Source organism: Myotis lucifugus, unplaced genomic scaffold, assembly GCF_000147115.1.
Source record: "Myotis lucifugus unplaced genomic scaffold, Myoluc2.0 scaffold_85, whole genome shotgun sequence".
Lineage (NCBI taxonomy): Eukaryota > Metazoa > Chordata > Mammalia > Chiroptera > Vespertilionidae > Myotis > Myotis lucifugus.
Genome location: NW_005871133.1, coordinates 3,456,057 through 3,474,521, shown reverse-complemented (window position 1 = coordinate 3,474,521; position 18,465 = coordinate 3,456,057). Strand labels below are relative to the sequence as shown.

At 52.8% G+C, this 18,465-nt stretch overlaps 1 protein-coding gene across 2 annotated transcripts in view; it reads right to left on the bottom strand.

The window, feature by feature from the left end:
* The window catches only part of GALNT16 (polypeptide N-acetylgalactosaminyltransferase 16), an 81,102-nt gene extending 65,976 nt beyond the window's left edge, over nt 1–15,126 (bottom strand). Inside the window, exons 1-2 of one of the 2 annotated variants that reach the window (XM_014457826.2) lie at nt 15,110–15,126; nt 14,614–14,903 (exon numbers count right to left, since the gene is read on the bottom strand). In XM_014457826.2, coding sequence (XP_014313312.1) covers nt 14,614–14,790 — 177 coding nt within the window. In that variant the 5' untranslated portion in view covers nt 14,791–14,903; nt 15,110–15,126. Of the gene's footprint in view, nt 1–14,613; nt 14,994–15,109 lie in introns of those variants that run through there. The other variant, XM_006091013.3, reaches the window with a different exon arrangement.
* Nucleotides 15,127–18,465: the final 3,339 nt, after the last annotated feature.

The window sequence follows — 18,465 nt, the reverse complement described above, 5'->3', positions numbered from 1 at the left end:
TGAAACTGGCAAATACATCAGCACCTGCATCCAAGACATGGGTGATACAGCGGCCATACCAATAATGGTCAGCCTCCCTCCAGTTCAGTCAACATTTAGTTCGTGCCCATTAGGTGCCATTAGGTGCCAGGCTCATCAGGTGTCAACAAGACAGACATGTTCTTTACTCTCTAAGACCGAGTGAATGGCATTAGCCATCCATCATTTGCGATGTGCCTGCTCTGTGCCACACCCCATGTACCTTGAGGCACCAGCTCTTTCTTTCCTTTTAAAATGGTTTTAGATTTAGAAATGCCCCATATTAAAGACAAAGAAATGCCCCGTATTAAAAAGAAAAAAATCTTTTTCACATGAGCCTCGTGACTAGTTATGCCCATTGTACAGATGAAGAAACACGGGCTCAGAGAGCTTAGAGGTCAGGTCACCTGCCCCATGGTACCTACACGTATTTACAGGTGTCTAAGGGCAGCCCCTGCTCTGGTGGCACAGAAGTGAGTAGCACACACAGTCCTTCCTCACGTGGGCTGTGCATTCTAGTGGCGGGGTGAGATGGAGAGCAGTGAACACATTAACAAAACCATTTCCAGGAATAAGTGTGGGGAAGGCTGGAGAGAGGGATGGAGAGAAGAGCCAGCACGGTCAGCTCCGGTGCGGGAATGGGGGTGAGGGGGTCTGGGCAGAAGGGACGACCTGTACAAAGGGCCCGAGGCAGGACAACTTGATGTGCTGAAGGGAAGACAGGAGGCCAGTGTGGCTGGAGCACAGTGAACGGAGGGAACAATATGAGATCAGTAAAGTGGGGGATTCAAACCCAGGTCTGGCTGACTCCAACACACACCACCGTGCCCAAGCAGCAGTGTGCAAGGGGACTGCACAGGGGTTGCCTTTAGAAGACCAGGGTGACCCCAGGTTCCAAGCCCCTCCTCTAAGGGTATGGAACCTGACTATGCAGCTTGAGTTGTCTGCATGTAAAGAAAAAAAAATAATCATTGCCAATTCTGATGACTCTCAGAGGTCTTTTGGGGAAAACCCCATCAGGTAACTTATGAAAATTAAGAGTCCTTACACTTGGTCTTTGAAGTGGTCTTGGTATGCAAGTACTCACCAGCAGAAGCCATTTCAGAATTTAGCGTTTCTCTAATAATCATCACTGATGTCTTGGGGTTTTGACAGGCCCTGGGGACAGCTCAGCTCCTCCCCCACACCCCCACGCTCACTCGGGCAGAGGACTGTGCCTGCAGTGATAGGGGACTGTGAAATATCAGAAATGCCACAGGCCTGTGTCCTGGGAGAAGAGACAGCGATGCCAATGTGTCTGAGCAAGCCATGGCTCCTGGGTCATGTGGGCATGTGCCGAGTCACGAGGAGGAAGGGCCAGGCTGGTGGCATGACCACATAGCCCCGCTGGGACAGAGAAGATGGACTTCCACCGCTGAGCGCAGAGCATGGGAAAGTGGGGAGGGTACACACACAGAGCACTGGGGTCCACGGGCTTTGGAGGTGCCCGCTTTTCCTCCTGTCCTCTCCCTCCCTCCTGCTCCAGGGATTCAACTGGGAGCTTTGAGAGAGAGATTGCAAACCTCACAAGGTATGGAGCTGAAATGGGTTTCCCATCTCCATATCTGAGCGCCGAGAATTGCTTTACTGTCCTCCAGGGGAATGAACACAGTGCCGCGTTGGGGACAGTCTCGCCTCCGGTCCTCCACTACCCTCGTTCTCCATCTTCATGCAACTGACACCCAGCAGCCTTGAGGTACCAGCTCTTTCTTTCCTTTTAAAATGGTTTTAGATTTAAGATATTTTTTAATTCCCCAAAGTACAAAGACTAAGAATCATCTGGTCTGCCACCAGAATTCAGTTTAACATTTTGTCAGATTAGCGTCAAGCCTCTCCTTTAAGAACACAACTGAAATAAGTGTTACAAATAAAGTCAGACTCCCTGTTGGTCCCCTCCCCGTCTCTCTCCAGCAACACTCGCTGCCCTGCGTGTGCTGTGCATCCTCTTTGGTCCATTGTTATACTTTCAGATACACACACACACACACACACACACACACCCATCCAGGAACAAGAGACACAATTGTTTTGTATTATTCCAATTTGCATAAATGTATGATACTAAATTATCTGCACTCAGGGGTTTTCCCCCTCTAACATCATGTTTTTAAGCTCCATTCATGCTGATATATATTGATCTAGTTCATTTATTTTATAACTGCAAGGTATTCCAGCCGCAGGTGGGTGGGCCTGAATCCTTTGTCTGGAGCTCAGAGGTTCTGCTAATCTGAGGAACTTAAACCAACTGCAGGAACTCTGCCCAGACCACATCCTTCTAGTCCATAAAACCCTCCAAACCCCACTCCAGCCCCTAGATCATCCCCCCAGCTCCTGCCCCACCCCACTGCTTTGTCCAACCTGTGCATACTTCTTTGGCTTTTTTAGGTTTTCTATCCCAAATTCAAGAAATGAGGAAATTAAGATCCTTCACAAAGTCTGTCTTCCCCCCATAAGCCATGCCGACAGGTGGTGGGCATCCTGAGAAGTTGGCTCTCTGCAGACTCTGAGGCCAGACAAGCCTGGTTGAACCCTAGCTCTGTTGGCAGGTGACCTGCCCTCCCTGAGTCAGGCCCCTTGTCTGTAAAGTGAAGGTAGCAGTACCCAGGTCACAAGCCAGCTGTGACAGTTGCAAGGAAAAGTAAATGACACACAACTGGCACTAACCAGGCAACCAAAAAGGGCTCTGCCTTTGCTCTTCTGTCTCTTCTCAAACCCGCAGTCACAGCGGTCTCTCACAATGTAATGAGACCACATCACCCCTTTGCTAATGTGACTTCCCAGATTAGGTCAAGAAGGCTTTGCAGAACCTGCCTTGGCCTCCAGGGGTGCTTGTGCTGGGGGAAGCCAGCCGCCACGCCATGAAGACACTCAAGCAGGCCTGCAGAGAGGCCCCTGTGGAGAAGAACTGTGGCCTCCTGCCAACCGTCAGCACCAGCTTGCCAGCCATGTGAAACGGCCACCTTCGATCCCTTCCATGAGTGCAGCCCCAGCGACATCTGACTGTTACCTCACCGAGAAACCCGGAGCCAGGACCACCCAGCCAAGCCACTCCCAAAGACCTGACCCACAGACACAACGAGAGAGAAGAGATGATTACTGTTGATTTAATCCACTATTGATTTGTGATGCAGCATTAAATTAGTAATATACAAGTTAATGTTTTGTCAGATTGGCTTCGAGCCAATGACAAGTTGTGTTGTTATTACTAACTTGTGTATGAATGCTAGTATCGCCCTATGTGTTAGACGCTATTCTAAATATTTTATGTGAGTTAATTCATTTAATCTTCATAGCAACCATCTGAAATGGGAACTCTTAGTATCCCCATTTTACAGGTAAGAAAACCGAGGCACAGAATGCTTAAATAACTTGCTAGTAAGTGGCAGAGCTGGAACACAAACCCTGACACTCTGGCTCCAGCCGCTGTGCCCATAACCACTATCTCATGCTGCATCCCTTGAACAAAGCCACAATCAGACATGTGGCATCAAGAAGCAGGAAATGTTCTCAAATTTACAGAGGCCAATTTCAAGGGAGGTAAGATGAGGGAAAGAAAAGAAAAAAAGCCAAACTTTTTCTCTTTCCCCAGATCCTCCAGGTTTCTGTCCTTCTTGGATTTCAGCTTTAACCATCTCCTCTGCCACCAGTAGGCTGGTCCCGGCCCAGAACCAGCTAACTCACCTCCACCGAGTAAGTAAAACATTACACAATGTTTACACGGTGTTTTAAAGCTCTTGTCACATCCCCTTAGCTAGGGTTCCGACCCATGGAGGTGACCACTTTCCCCGCTGCACATCTGCTGATTCAATGCAAGTCTCGTCCCAACTTCTTCAAATTGGCCAACATCTTAAAGCATATCAGGTAGAGCAAAATCACTCAAAGAAGACAACTTCATCAATGCAGGATCCGCAAATACAAAGCACACGTTCTACAGGCCCCTTCCTTGCCCTTTGCAGACATGGCTAGTCAATCGCCTCTTTCCCACTCAGTCTGGATGCAGAAGCCTTCTGCCACCGCGCTCCCGGCTGCCACTTCCACAGGTTCTGAGTTGGCAGGAGAGCTGAGGCCTATTTGTCATTCTGGCTCTAACAGGACAAAGATGAAACACCAAAAGCAACGGACTGGAACTAATCTCTCTCCTTTCCAAGGGAGTGAAAGGCTTCCGGTCTCCACTGCCCTTACCCCTCCTCCAAAACCCACTGTCATCACAGCCAGAGCTTAGGAGGGATTTTAGAAAGAGAGGACACTACAGAAAACATTGACCTGGGTTATAATGATGGGATGCGGACAAGGGCCCATGCTGAGAGGTGCCCCGTGCCCGTAGATCAGGGATGGGGAATGTCCGGCCCGCGGGCTGTATAAGGCCAGAGAAATCATTTGGTCCGGCCCTGCCAAGGCATTAGAGGTGAATTAACTAAATGTTTGACCAAATATTGCAGGCTAATTTTTAAGTTGATAATTTTGTATAGGCTGCGAATGATGTTATAAATATTCAACTGGCCCTTGGCAGAAAAAAGGTTCCCCACCCCTGCCATAGATGCTAGTGAATTAGGAACTCAGCAGCAGATGGACCAAGAACTATCCTGAAGTCAAGGTAAACCAGGAACGCAGCCACATTCTTTATAAATAACTTTCCGCTGAAACCTCTGAGCACTTTTTTTTAATATACATGTATTTTTATTGATTTCAGAGAGGAAGGGAGAGGGAAAGATAGAAACATCAATGATGAGAGAGAATCACTGACCAGTTGCCTCCTGCACGACCCCCATGGGGATCAAGCCCATAACCCAGGCACGCACCCTTGACCGGAATCGAACCTGGGACCCTTCAGTCCGTAGGCCGATGCTCTATACACTGAGCCAAATCAGTTAGGGCACCTCTGAGCACTTTAGAGAATGGCCGTGAACACAGGTGAGACAAGAGCTGTCCAATGGAAATACAGTGCAAGCCACATATATAATTAATATTTTCCTACTAGACATATTTAAAAAGTAAAAAGAAATAGGTAATATTAATTTTAATAATAGTTTATTTATTTAGCCCAATATGTTTAAATATTATCATTTCAACAATACTCAGTATTTTTTTAAAATCAGAGGTATTGCCCTGACTGGTTTGGCTCAGTGGATAGAGCGTTGGCCTGCGGACTCAAGGGTCCCGGGTTCGATTCCGGTCAAGGGCATGTACCTTGGTTGCGGGCACATCCCCAGTAGGAGGCGTGCAGGAGGCAGCTGATCGATGTTTCTCCCTCATCGATGTTTCTAACTCTCTATCCCTCTCCCTTCCTCTCTGTAAAAAAAAATAAATAAATAAAATAAAATAAAATAAAATAAAATCAGAGGTATTTTCATTCTTTTTTTTTATATACTGTCTTTGAAATCCAGGGTGTGTTTTACACTTACAGCTCATTTCAATTTAAATACTAAATTTTCATCAAAAATATTTTATCTGTATTGAGATGTCATAAATTTACATGTGGAAATATAGATTTCACATATTGAAGTTCTTCTAAACACTCCTAAAAGTTTTCCAAGAACTGAGATGAGTGTCTGTGTTTAATTTAAATCAATTAAACTTAAATTAAATGAAAATTTCAGTTCCTCCTGTTGCACTAGCCACAGTTCAAGTGCTCAGTGGGCACATGTGGATGGTGACTACTGTCAGGGCCACTGCAGGTCGGGACCATGCGGGGCTCTGCCTACCCGTGCCGGATGCTGACCTCCCATCAGAGCCCCTGTGCCTATGCTCAGGGAAACGATAGTCTGGCTCCTCTGAACACTCCTGCTCAGGCCTGTCGTCCCACAGCTGGCTTCACTCTCTGGCCAGGCCCTTTCTTACTCTCTCTGCTTGGCTTGCCCACAGCACTGCACCAACACTGGCTCTCAGACCTCTGCAGTTCTCAGGCTCGCCCACCCCACCTGGCTCCAAGCCCCAGCCCCAAGGCCCTGCCTTATTGGAAGAGCTGTCTAGGTGATGCTATCTTCTCTGCTATGCAAACCAAAACAAAACAAAAACCAGGGTTGGCAACCATGGGGTGCATCCAAGAGGAGCCATTTCCTTTTGGTGTTTGGAAAGAGGGCCCTTACCATTTCATGCCCCCAAGGTGGCACCAAGTCTGTACTAAAGCATCAGCATGGGCAGCTTCTACTCTCTACCAGCCGAATCCCTTTTGGCTTTCCCTCCAAAAGGTCCTCCATCACCTTCCCCGGTCCCTGCAGTGTGTCTGCTCTGTCCCTTGGTTCCCTTTCTTCCTCTGGTCTCTGGGGCTGGTGAACTAGGTCAGGGCTGTGGTTCAGTCCTGACGCCTCACTCCTCCAAGGCACCAACACCACCGCAGACATCACTCATGGATCACATGTTCTTTCTCCTGAGCCTCTGGCTGGGCTCTACCTCAAACACTGGGATACTGTTCCAGCCTCCCACAGTCCCCCCAAAACCCTCATCCCAGTGAGAGATTTCACAGGGAGGGGAAAAGATGGCTTTCAATGAAAAAACCTGGTCCCAGACGTCTGAGGCACTAGAAGCTAACCTCCCAGAACTGACCACAGATTTGGCACCTTTGGAAGGTCTCCTCTGGCTGTGGCACTCCAAGGCCAGATTCCCTGGAAATGAAACACCTTCAAATGTCAGACGCTGTTTATTGAAAGAAGCCAAAAAACCAGAGCTGCTGTGAGAAGATAAGGGATGAAAATCTGAACTCTGAAAAGCACACCTAAAGGGGCGTGACCGACAGGAGTCTGGGATTGAGTGTGTACTAGTATGACCTGAACCACTAAAATAGAGCACCCGCCTCAGCCGGGGACCCATGAAGCCATATCATACCAGTCACCAGGGCACCGGGAAGCCACGTGAACATCTGTGGACACAGCCTCAGACAGGCCTGGCAGAACCATCTTCCTGACAGCAGCCCTTTCACCCACTGCCTGCCTGAAGAAAGCTGTGTGGGGTCCTTGATCCTGCCAGGCCTGGGTGCCCACACCGGTGCAGGTGCCCACCTCTGTGCCCGAGGGAAGGCCTGGACACTTCTGCCTTCAAGGGTCTGTGTGTGCAGAAGGGGAACCTGCGGCAGGAAAGGGCAAGAATTCCAGGTTACCACATGGCCAGGAAACATCCCTTCCAGAGTCCCAAATGCACCTGAGGACACGATGAGCCTGCCGAGAAGCACAGGGCAGCTTGATCGGGTACCACCGCACAGAGGAACTCTCCATCCCACACAGATCTCTCCCTCTAGGGCAGCGGTTCTCAACCTGTGGGTTGCAACCCCTTTGGTGGTTGAACGACCCTTTCACAGGGGTCGCCTAAGACCATTCTGCATATCAGATATTTACATTACGATTCATAACAGTAGCAACATTACAGTTATGAAGTAGCAACGAAAATAATTTTATGGTTGGGTCACAACATGAGGAACTGTATTTAAAGGGCCAGAAGGTTGAGAACCACTGCTCTAGGGGCAGAGTCCTCCCCATCCATACCTCTCCAAAATGTCAACAAGAAGGCCATTAACTTTTGACTTTTAAATCTCAGCACCCGCCATGCCCCCACACCAACTTCACACACACACACACACACACACACACACACACACACGCACACAAGTACCGCATTGATCTCACATTATAAAGAAATGAAGTGTTCGGCCATGGAACATTTCTCAAAGAACTTAGGTTTACCTGTTTAAGGACCGGCACTTTTGACCATACTGCTGGAAAATTTTCTGAGCTGAATGACATAGGTCCCGGGTGTACCCAGCCCGTACACAGAATGTGATTTATCACTTCCTGATGACTCAGGGACATGTTTCTGAGCCCGTCTTTACCTCAGCCTGTGAGGCCTTCCACTTGGGCCACTTTTACCCTTGCTTACGCTGTCCCAGCCAAGCGCACCAAGCACACGCCCTGCAGCCATGTGCCCTCGGCTTTGGCTACCTGGCACACTCTCTCCCAAATGCCTGCAGGGCTCACTCTTTCTATTCAGCCGCAGCTCAAACACCATCTTATCGGAGAGGCCTTTCTCGGCCATCTTCCTGTCCCCTTCTACTGCTTTCTTTTATTTTCCTCCATAAACACCCAGCTCAGGTACATGCGACCCGGCATTGCCCTGACACGCAATGGGCAGGGCCCTGGAAGGTAGGACAGGCTACCTGTAAACGCTCCCCGGGTTAAGGGAGGGAAATAAAAGAAGGGGCTATGGGAACGTAGGACTCAAAGGGCCTCAGAGGGGCAGGAAAACCTCTGGGGGCCTCTGTGCCCAGGAGCAGGGAAGATGCTAACGACCAGCACTTCCTACTTTGCAGCTTTGCCTCTGACCAGCCTTGGCCCCTCTCCTTTCCCACTTGGCAGCTCCAAGGAAGCAGGGAGGGACAGCACAGCAGCAGCGAGGGGTTTCTTTTAGTCAACCCTCCGCCCTGGCCTCTGCGCGTTCGGCCAGCCCTGCATCCCAGGGCGCCAGGTCTCATGTGGTGCAATAATTGGACACTATTTCAAACTGTTCCAGAGCTGCTGACATCTCAGGGGACAGTGCGGACAAGGAGCCTTTTCCTCCTCCTCCCACTGCTGTGGGGAGGAGGCGCTGACTGCTGACAGGGAGTGAGTGTGAAGAGAAACCCTGGTCCGCCTTTGGGCCGTTCGATGATGGACGGGCTCAGGGAGAAAGTTCTCCTTCTGGTGAAAGGAAATCTCTCTCGCTGCAGCTTTCACTCACTGACCCCAGTTCTGTTCCTTGGAACCCTACAGAATCATTCAAAGAAGTCTCCTGCCTTTTCTGTTGGCTAAATGCGAAGCATTGATGGGGGATTCAGAAATGAGAAACACGGTTAAGAAGTGTACCCTTTACTTGAGGAATCAAGAGTGATTTTATTCAGTCTTCAAACAGTTTTAAAAATAATGTTGGCTAAATGCGAAGCATTGATGGGGGATTCAGAAATGAGAAACACGGTTAAGAAGTGTACCCTTTACTTGAGGAATCAAGAATGATTTCTTTTAGCAATAAAAAAAAATAATAATAATAATAATCTTCAGCCCTAGCCTGTTTGGCTCGGTGGATAGAGCATTGGCCCTCGGACGGAAGGGTCCCAGGTTTGATTCCAGTCAAGGGCACGTACCTCGGTTGCAGGCTTGATGCCTGGCCCCGGTCAGGGGGCATGTGCAGGAGGCAACCCATCAATGTGTCTCTCACATTGATGTTTCTCTCTGTGTGGCTCACCCCCTCCCTTTCACTCTCTCTAAAAATCAATAGAGAAAGTATCCTTGGGAGAGGATTAACAACAACAAAAATAATTATCTTCATGCCTTTATCATTATAACATTAATAGGTGCTTATTATAGAAAATGTTGGGAAGAGCCAAAAGATGGAAGGGGAATTACCCATAATCCTACTTTACTACAGCTAACATTTCATTCTATATGGTTTTGTGTTTTTTCCCCAACAAATGTTTATGGAGTGAATACAAAGCAGGGGCTGCTCTCGTTGCTCCAGGAAAGACGTGCTGATGCATCAGACTTGGATCTTGCCCTGAAGATGCCTCAGGGGAAACGAGACACACGCATGGCCGTCAGAGGCAGAAATGCTGGGTGTCAGAGGCACGCACTGGTTGCCAGGTCATGAATCTCTGTAAGCCTCACTTTCCGCGCATGTTAACTGGATCAGATAAATGGCACCTTCCTCACAAGTTGTTGAGGGCATTCAAAGCTTGTAAAGCACCTACCACAGCGACCAATGAATCAGCCACCATAAATGTAATACCGAGGTAACAGCGATTACAGAGGCTGGGTGGGTGCAGAGCCAAGACCACAAGCACTTAGAGAGAGACTAAGCCACTTGTTTCCAGAGCAGGCTCTACACCAAGCATGTCAAACTCACAGCCCATGGGCCGCGTGCCTCGTTTATTTGGCCCATGTTAGCCTTTGAGTTTGACATGCTTGCTCTACACCATCTATAACCGCTTCAAGCACAGTGTCCGGTTTGGTGAACTGAATTACTGCCCAGAGTAACTCTCGTCTGAAAGCTCTGCTCCCTGCTCGCTTTGAGAAGTCTTGGGTCGCCTGTCTGTTTAGCTCTCTTGTGTCTTTGCCCTGCTGTTCAGCGGGAAGGTGTCTCAGGTCTCAAGAAACAGATGGGGATAAAGCTTCCATCTTCTCACTGTAATGAACTGCGTGGCTCCAGGCTCACCTCTCACCCCAGGGCGGTTTCCTCCATTACAGCAAGACAGACAGTGCCCCCGGGAACTCGGCCCAGCCTGGCCTCTCAGTGCCCCTCCACATGGACCTAAGTGGCACTTCCAGAGCTCCACTCGCAGAGCCAACAAACAGCCACCAGAGAAGAAAGCCAGGCCCAAGGCCCTAGGAGCAGCCAGGGGTAATCCCTGTTAAGGCACAAAAATAAGGGACCGGAATGAGCAGCGCCCTACAACTAATCCCGTGCCCTTGGGCTCCTCGGGGCCTCCCAGGGAGGTGACTCAGGCTGCAGGGCCTTTACCAGCCTTGGTGACTCTGTGCTGTCCCTAAGGCCCACGAGCAGGTCTCAACATGACCCAGGACAGGACCCCAGTGATGGGAAACCAGGCCTTTTCGATCTGAACATTTGGCAAAAGGAGTGTTTGTGCTTCTCCCGCCCCACTCCCTTTCCCGTGTGCAGCACCTAGATAAATTTAATGTAAAATCACTTTCTGTCATTTAAGCAAATCATATTCCCACAGTTCAGAAATTCGCACGTTATAAATAAAATATAAACCCGGACAGATCTGATTGAAGCCTCTGCTCTCAGAGGACAGCGCCGGGAAGCCATTCTTTCCTGCGAGGTAAGGAGGGATCCCCGCGAGGCCTGGGGGTCACCGCAGGACCTTCTCCTGACAGGGGGTGTCCCTCCACAAGCCAGAAACCTCATAGGACCTTTGGGAGAACTCCTTTAAAGCCATTTATCCACTTCTAGCACTGAATACGCTTATCTAAAAGACAACACATCTCAGAAACCATTTCACACACAGAATAACCAAGGTCCAGAGTTGGTAAGTATTTTGTCCAGGGTCACTCAGCAATATCTCAATTGGAGGACAAGAAACTCCAGTTTAGAAAAACTCTTGCCTAAAACGTCCCTGGTTACAAACATGAAATGGTGTAAATGAGCACACCTATCTTGAAAACATGTCTTTTTAAAATACGTCTGTAAAGGGAAATTCCATGTCACACCTGAGCATCCCGCCGTAGCCTGCTAGAGAATTCCTATAAGGAAAACCTGGGTCCCAAACCCATCACACATGTTCTTCCCGGCGGTGAGGCCTGAAGGCTGAAGGCCAGCCCTGCCTGTTTCACCTCCTGTTTTTGCTGCCGTCCAGGTCCTGTGGCAGCGTGCATCCATGTGGACTCAAGTGGATGTCCCCAAGCCCACTGCCTTGCCCATGAAGCGCAGCATGGAGAAATCACAAACCCTGCCACAGCCTAAGAAGCCAATGAGGGATGCAGTCAGTATCTCCCTCTAGTTTTACCAAATCCATGACCAATTTTTCCCATCAAAATCTGTGACACATGGGCTGACAGCAGGACAGAATATTAAAAATCAGGACCTCTCCGAGAAATCCAGGCCTTATGGTTGCCATGCCGACACCCCACGATGCCAAACAAGTGCCTCTTAGGTCTAGAAGCAACTTGGCTGGCTGCGGAATAACCCAGACATTGTGAACGCAGAGCTGCCTCCTGGCCCGGCTGCTTTGCAGACCCTCCCTTTCCCAGCTCAGCTCTCTGATTCCCCAGGGGAGTGAAGATGACGATGCCTGTCTGAATTTTCTCATCCCCTGTCAGCAGGGCTGGCCACATCATTCTCTAAGAATCTAAAAATCCCCACGCAGCGTCCTGGCCCAACTAAAGAGAGCCGGCCGGGTTTAGGAATGGCAAGACTAGTGAGAGGTGAACCACAGAGTTCAGGGAGAAAGCCAATGCTCAGCTGCACCTGCCCCTTTGAAGTTAAACAAAGGGTTCAACTCCAGGAAAGGCTGAATATGCATTCCCCTTTCTCCTTGGTTAAGTCGGGCTGGAGCTGGGAACGGATGAAATATGAGACGGGTGTGAAGCTAGGACCACTGACTGCTCCCAGAGATGGGCAGAAAGCTTCCTTCACTCATCAAACCAGCACTTAAGTCTTGCTGTGTGCATCCGTGTGGGGATGCAAGAAGCTTCCCGCACAGTCCCTGCGTGATCGCTTACATTCAATGAGGAGACGCGGCAGACGACTGGAATAGCACTGAAGTGAAAGACCTCAGAAGACAGGGATACGAGGCAAGGCTGTGACAAACACAGTGTGTGCCTGGGGACCAATGACTATGGAACAGACACCCAGGGCTAAAGCTTTAGAGCAGAAGGGAGCTGGCTGTGCCCCTATGTGGCCCAAGAAGGCTCTGCCACTCACTCCCCAGGAACTTCCACTCTCCCTCTCTTCCTGCACCTCCACTCCCTAGCTCCTCACACTTTAAACGTCGGTACCGGGGTGCCCACCGCGCACGTGCATTTCCAGGCTCCTGAGGCCTAAGGGGGGGCAGTCATGTGGGGGAGAGAGAGGATGTTCACTAGAACTGCCCTTGCCCGCCCTCAAAATGAGTGCTGCATGCCTCCAGCAGTACCTTCCCCTACCCCCCCCCCCCCCCGCCCCCCTCCTCACCTTCCCCGGGCCTCAGTCTGAGCCGCCTTCTGGGCTGATCTCCAAGGCCCTGGGAGGAGCCGGGGAGAGGTTCAAGAGCAAGGTCAGGATTCTGAGGCGAGGTAAATGTGACGAGACCCAGCCTGAGGCTCTGAGCAGCAGCTTCCCTGTGCTCCCTTCCCTTCCGTGTCCCCTCCTCTCTCCCCTCCTCCTCTTCCAGCTCAGACCCTCCTCCCATCGCCTCACACAGAGGCCAGAACATCTGGCCAGCCTGCCTGTCTCCTGCCGCTCTGGGCCCACCTACCCTGAGACTCAGGATAGAGAGGGGGGCAGCCCTTGGCGTGGGGCTCCCTCAGGACCTGGGGCCGCTGCTGGTTGGGCTAGTTCCACTCCAGTCTGTCCGTCCACCCAGATCCCCACACTCTGGGGTCTTGGCACAGGAGGCTTTTCCTCATCAGCCTTCCTGTCCTAACATCCACACGTGCTTTGGAACCATGTCCTAGAGGCAGGGACCCTCGGCCCAGAAAGGGACATTCCACCTAATCGGGCTCACTCCCAGAGTTCAACCAGGCAGGGGTCTGGGAATTGGGGGGGGGCTGGGGAGAACCCCAAAGCCTCCTCGGGCAAAGCCAGGAAATATGGTTCCTTTGCAGGCGATCTTTACTTCTTCCCAGCGGGTAACGAGGCAGAATCTGGAACAGGATGGGAATATGAGAGCACTTCCACACCGACCCCCCCCCCCCCACACACACACACCATATTCTCGGGGCTCAGCTGCCTCTGCACAAACATCTCGAATTCTCCACACAAGCCTTGGCCCTCCTGACCCTGCACCTCCCTCCCCAGGCTCACCTCTCTGCACGTCGGAATGGCTGCCCTGCTCCACTCCCTACCCTCGGCCCCACACTTTGCTCTTCCTCCTCCAGGTCCTCGTCTGGCCAGGCCGCATCCGCCCAGCAGCGGGTCCCCAGGGTCGCCCAAGGCTCTCGCACACCACCCGCCCCCGTTGGAAGGTTGGAAGAGCGAAGCCCGCAGAGCGCGCCGCGGATCCCGTCTCAACAGGTGCCCCAGCCACAGATCGTCACCCCGCGCCCCGGCAGGCACGCCCCCTGCAGGACAGCGGCGACTCCGCACGCCCCAGCCCAGGTCCCCAGGGAGCCCAGGGCCCTCGCAACTCCGCCGAGGCCCTAGTCTCTGCCGCCTTTGTTTCCCCGCTCGCCTTGACCTCTCGAGGCTGACCTCGTGAAAGGGAATCTCCGAGCCCGGGCGCAGACACTGCCCGCTCACCTGTCGTGATGGGGTGAGGGGCGCGTACAGAATGAGACCTTGCCCCGACCCAGAGAACCAGGGGTGTTAGTGGAGAGTACTCCGCGCCGAAGAAGCAGGTTCAAGCTGAGCCCAGCTAAAAAGCGGACGCAAAGCCGGACGCAGCCCAGGGCGACCCGGCCTCACCTAACGCCCCCACCCCCACGTCCTCGGCCCCCAGGAGATTGGAGAGGGTGTGCGGTGCGCATGGCCACCTACGCGCTTAGCCGAGCGCGATTCCCACCGCCGGCTCGCTGAGCGCAAGGTCCAGCCACCTTCCCGGGCGGGCGAGGCACCGGCCACCCCCGGCCCCAGCCCGGCAGCTCAGTGTCGGGAGAGCCGCCACGTTCCCAGTCGCGCGCGCACGCCGGGCCCACCAAACTTGCAGCACTTTCTCCCAACCCCCACCCGCTGTCACCCTCCCTCCATCCTTGCGCCCCGGCCTCGCTGGCCCGGTGGAGGTTGCCATAACAACATGCAGGAATGCTCCAACATATACAAAGCCAGCAGGGCGCGGCGGGCACACCGCCCCGGGCCCAGCCCCACGCCCTCGGCAGCCGCGCGGGGCCAGGACGCGCGCCGCGGCTCACCAGCCGGCTGCCCGGGCGCACAGAGAGGACTCACAATGAGCGGGATGGTGCGGTCTTCGCGGAGCTGCTCCGGCCTTCCGCCGGCCTTCTGCGCGCCCCGGCCGCCAGAGGATGCGGCGTGGGCTCGGTTGTCCTGCCATAAGTAGTAGAAAGTGCCCAGGATCCAGGCTACGGTCAGGATGGCGATGGCATTGGCGCGGATCTTCCTCATGGTGGGCGGGAGGGCGCCCCGCGTGGGGGCCCGGGCCGGCGAGCTCTAGGGGTCGGGGCGGGGGCGCTCGCAGCCGCAGCTGTTTGTTTTCGCTCGCGCCCGGCTGCTCAGTCCTGCAGAGCAGAAAAAGGAGAGAGGTGGGGGTTGGGGGGGGTGATAGGGAGAGACAGGCGCGCGGAGCGATCCTCACGGTCCTAATGCCCTTCAGCTCGCGCGCGCGCTCTGCGGGCGCCCATTCATTCGCGCGCGCAGCGCCCCGCCCGGCGCTCCAGCCCCCTCCGGCTGTCCCGGCCGCTGCGCTCCGCTAGAGCAGCGTTACCGGTGCGAAGCGGCGAAGGAAGGCCCGGTGAGGCGGACGCCCGTGGCGGAATGGCGACGGGCCAGAGTCTGTCTCGGCTCCCAACGCTAGGCGACAGAGCGCCCGGCGGCTGCCCCCGCGCGGCCTTGGACGGTCCCGCCTACCTCCATCCACCCCCGGGCCGAGCGGCCCTGAGTCACCGGCTGGAGATGCGCGACCCCGGCCCGGGCCCGCGCTGCGGAGCTGCGGATCCGAGCTGCGCTTGAATTGCGCTCTAGCGCGGGGTTTAAGGTGTGTTCGGCGAGTCCTTGGGAAGGGGCGGCTGAGCGGGAGGAAAGTCTCGAAGTTTGCACCGGAATCCTCTTCGGCCTAGGAGTCCAAGCGTCCCGGGGACCCGCCTCAGGAGAGAAGGGAAGCTGGTGCACTTGACATTCGAAGAGAGGGAAGGAGACGCGACGCTGCTGCGCAGCCAGTGAGAGGAGAATGGGGGTCCACCCAACCCACACCTTCCAGCTTTCGTGGTGCTTCCCTCCATCCTGCCTCAGTGTCCCCTGGACAACCCTGAGGTCATTTTCACCATTCCATCAGGAAGAAGGGAGGCCGAGAAGCTTGAAGATGCTTCCAGGGCCAGGCGACTAACTAGTTAGTGGGCAGAGCCCAGAGTAGAAGCCATCTCTCCATCTGACACTTTGGGCAAAGTACAAAACTCGGTGGTGAGAAACAGACACAAAAATCCCTGAGATTCTGCCCCAGCCCTGGCGCCACAGAGAATCCCGCGTGAACTCCTTTCACTCCGGCAGAAGACAGGGGGCTAACTTGGTTCTAGGAGGCCAGCACAGCTGGAAGACAGAGCAGACACTAAATGAATACATATTAACTAAACAAACCAAGTGGAGGAAGATGCAATGTATTGCCAGGTTAGGGAAGGCTTCTCACAGAAGGTGAATAAATCTTTGAATAAATTCTGAAGAGGCAGGGAAGGAGGAGGGCAGGGCAGGGTATGGGCCACATGAGTAGCCAGAGAAAAGGTTCTGAGGAGGGAAGTATTTGATGGGTTCAAGGCAAAGAGCTGCCTGGTGTCGCTGGGGTCCAGGATGCTGGGAAGGTCTTGACGGAAGTTGCGATTGGCCAGGTTGGCAAGTCTGGACTCAGGAGGCCCTTGAATGCCAGGGAGTTTGCTTCCTGCTGGTGCTGCTGGGCAGGGGTTGATCTGAAGGCCCACAAAGGGTCCTTCTAAATCAGGGGTGGGGAAGGTCCAGCCTGTGGCCCTATAAGGCCCAAGAAATCATTTGGTCTGGCCCTGCCAAGGCATTTGAGATGAGTTAATTAAATGTTTGACCAAATGTAGCAGGCCCATTTTTAGGTTGATAAGTTTGTATGGCCTGAGAAGGATGTTATAACTATTCAAATGGCCCTTGGCAGAAAAAAGGTTCCCCACCCCTGTGCCAAATGAAGCCGCCTCAGGAATCAGGCAAAAGGTGGGGTCACAGCTCATGCCTTACTCCAGCCACCCCCATCATCACCACTCATTTCCCCATCTCTCCAGCACTCAGGACTGAACGACGCAAATAACAGATTCAGGAATCATGGGGCAGACCCAGAGGTCATGCCTTCAGTGGGGAGCCAGGGAGTCCTTGCTCCTTACAAATCAGGCCCCATAGGCATCTCCAGACAAGTAAGTGTAAGGGAACCGCCCTCCTGCCGTCCTCACTTCACACAGGCTTTCCATCAGCCAGGTTGTCATTGGCTGCTCCCCTCATCCCAGCCTGGTCTATGCATGTCCAGTTGCTTTTGGTCTTGAGAGAACTAGGTGAGAAGATGTGGGATCCCAACTCATCGGATTAACCCCTAGTGAAAGGCTCCAAACTCAGCCCTAGGCATGGGGGTGAAGCTGGACCATACCAAGCTGAAATCAGCTGGTGGGGTGTCTGACGGCACCAGAGGGGGGCTCTATGAGGAGAGGGAAGGAAGGAGGAGCTGGAATTTGGCAAAATTTGGAATTTCTACAAGTCTCACCCCTTACTCCCCAGGGCTCCGTGGTGAGGATGCTACACATCTGCACCGAATTGTCACTCCCTGGTAGCTCTGTCCCAAAGAGAAGCCCCCCATTCTCCCCGCAGCCCTCACCAGAAAACCCCACAGGAGCCGTGGCCTCTCTGGACGGTGTTAGACTTCACAGCCAACCCTTCCTTAGATGGACACAATCAACTCTCCTGGGGCCCGGGGCAAGGGGGCAGGTAATTACCCTGCTCATGTGACCACGGAAATTTGACACAGAGGTTGAGTGATGGGCCTCAAGCCACTGGAAGAGATGGGCACGAGCAGCTGCTACCTCAGCTGCAGCCCATGGTCTTTCTTCCAGAGTCTAATCCCAAACAGGCACAGAGCTGAGCCTCGGCGTCCCTGATATGGATTTCCGTGTTCAGAGATGATGGTGAGCACTGCTTCCTCTCCCGTCCTAGGAATGGATTCCAGCAGAACCATAGAATCAAAGCGACACCTAAGAGACAGTGTTGCCTAACATTCGTTGAACCTCGAAAAACAACAAGCGTGATAATAATAGCGGCGTTTCACTGAGCACATAGCAGGTGCCAGCTGCTGCACGGCATCTCACACACAGTATCTGTCACACACCCACACCCGCAGGCAGGGCTCGGAGGCTGCGTGAGGCTCTTGACTGCCAAGTCCTACAGCAGGTAAGTGGTGGGGCTGGGTTTCAGTCCACTTTCCCTGCCAGTGTCTGGGCACTAGTGCAGGGCTTCTGAGGCCACTGGGAAGGCTGCAGGGAGGTCAGAAGTGCTGTTTGCAGGGACCCCGCTTCTCCTTCTGGGCCTCCACTTCCCTCTCTGTAAAAGGAGGAGGACGCTAAGGCAGCGGTTCTCAACCTGTGGGTCGCGACCCCTTTGGGGGTCGAACGACCCTTTCACAGGGGTCGCCTAAGACCATCGGAAAACACATATATCATTACATATTGTTTTTGTGATTAATCACTATGCTTTAATTATGTTCAATTTGTAACAATGAAAATACATCCTGCATATCAGATATTTACATTATGATTCATAACAGTAGCAACATTACAGTTATGAAGTAGCAACAAAAATAATTTTATGGTTGGGGGTCACCACAACATGAGGAACTGTATTAAAGGGTCGTGGCATTAGGAAGGTTGAGAACCACTGCTCTAAGAGATGACCTCTAAGATCCCTCCGATTACACTATTTTGGGCTTCCAGTTCCTTAGGCATATATATTCTCCATTGTGGCTTTACTCTTGGGCATGGTCTCCTTATAACACTGCTTACGCCAGCACTCAGGTAGGCTGGACAAAGTACCATGTGTCCCTGGCCCTCCCAGAGGCCCCAGGGAACTCTGCCC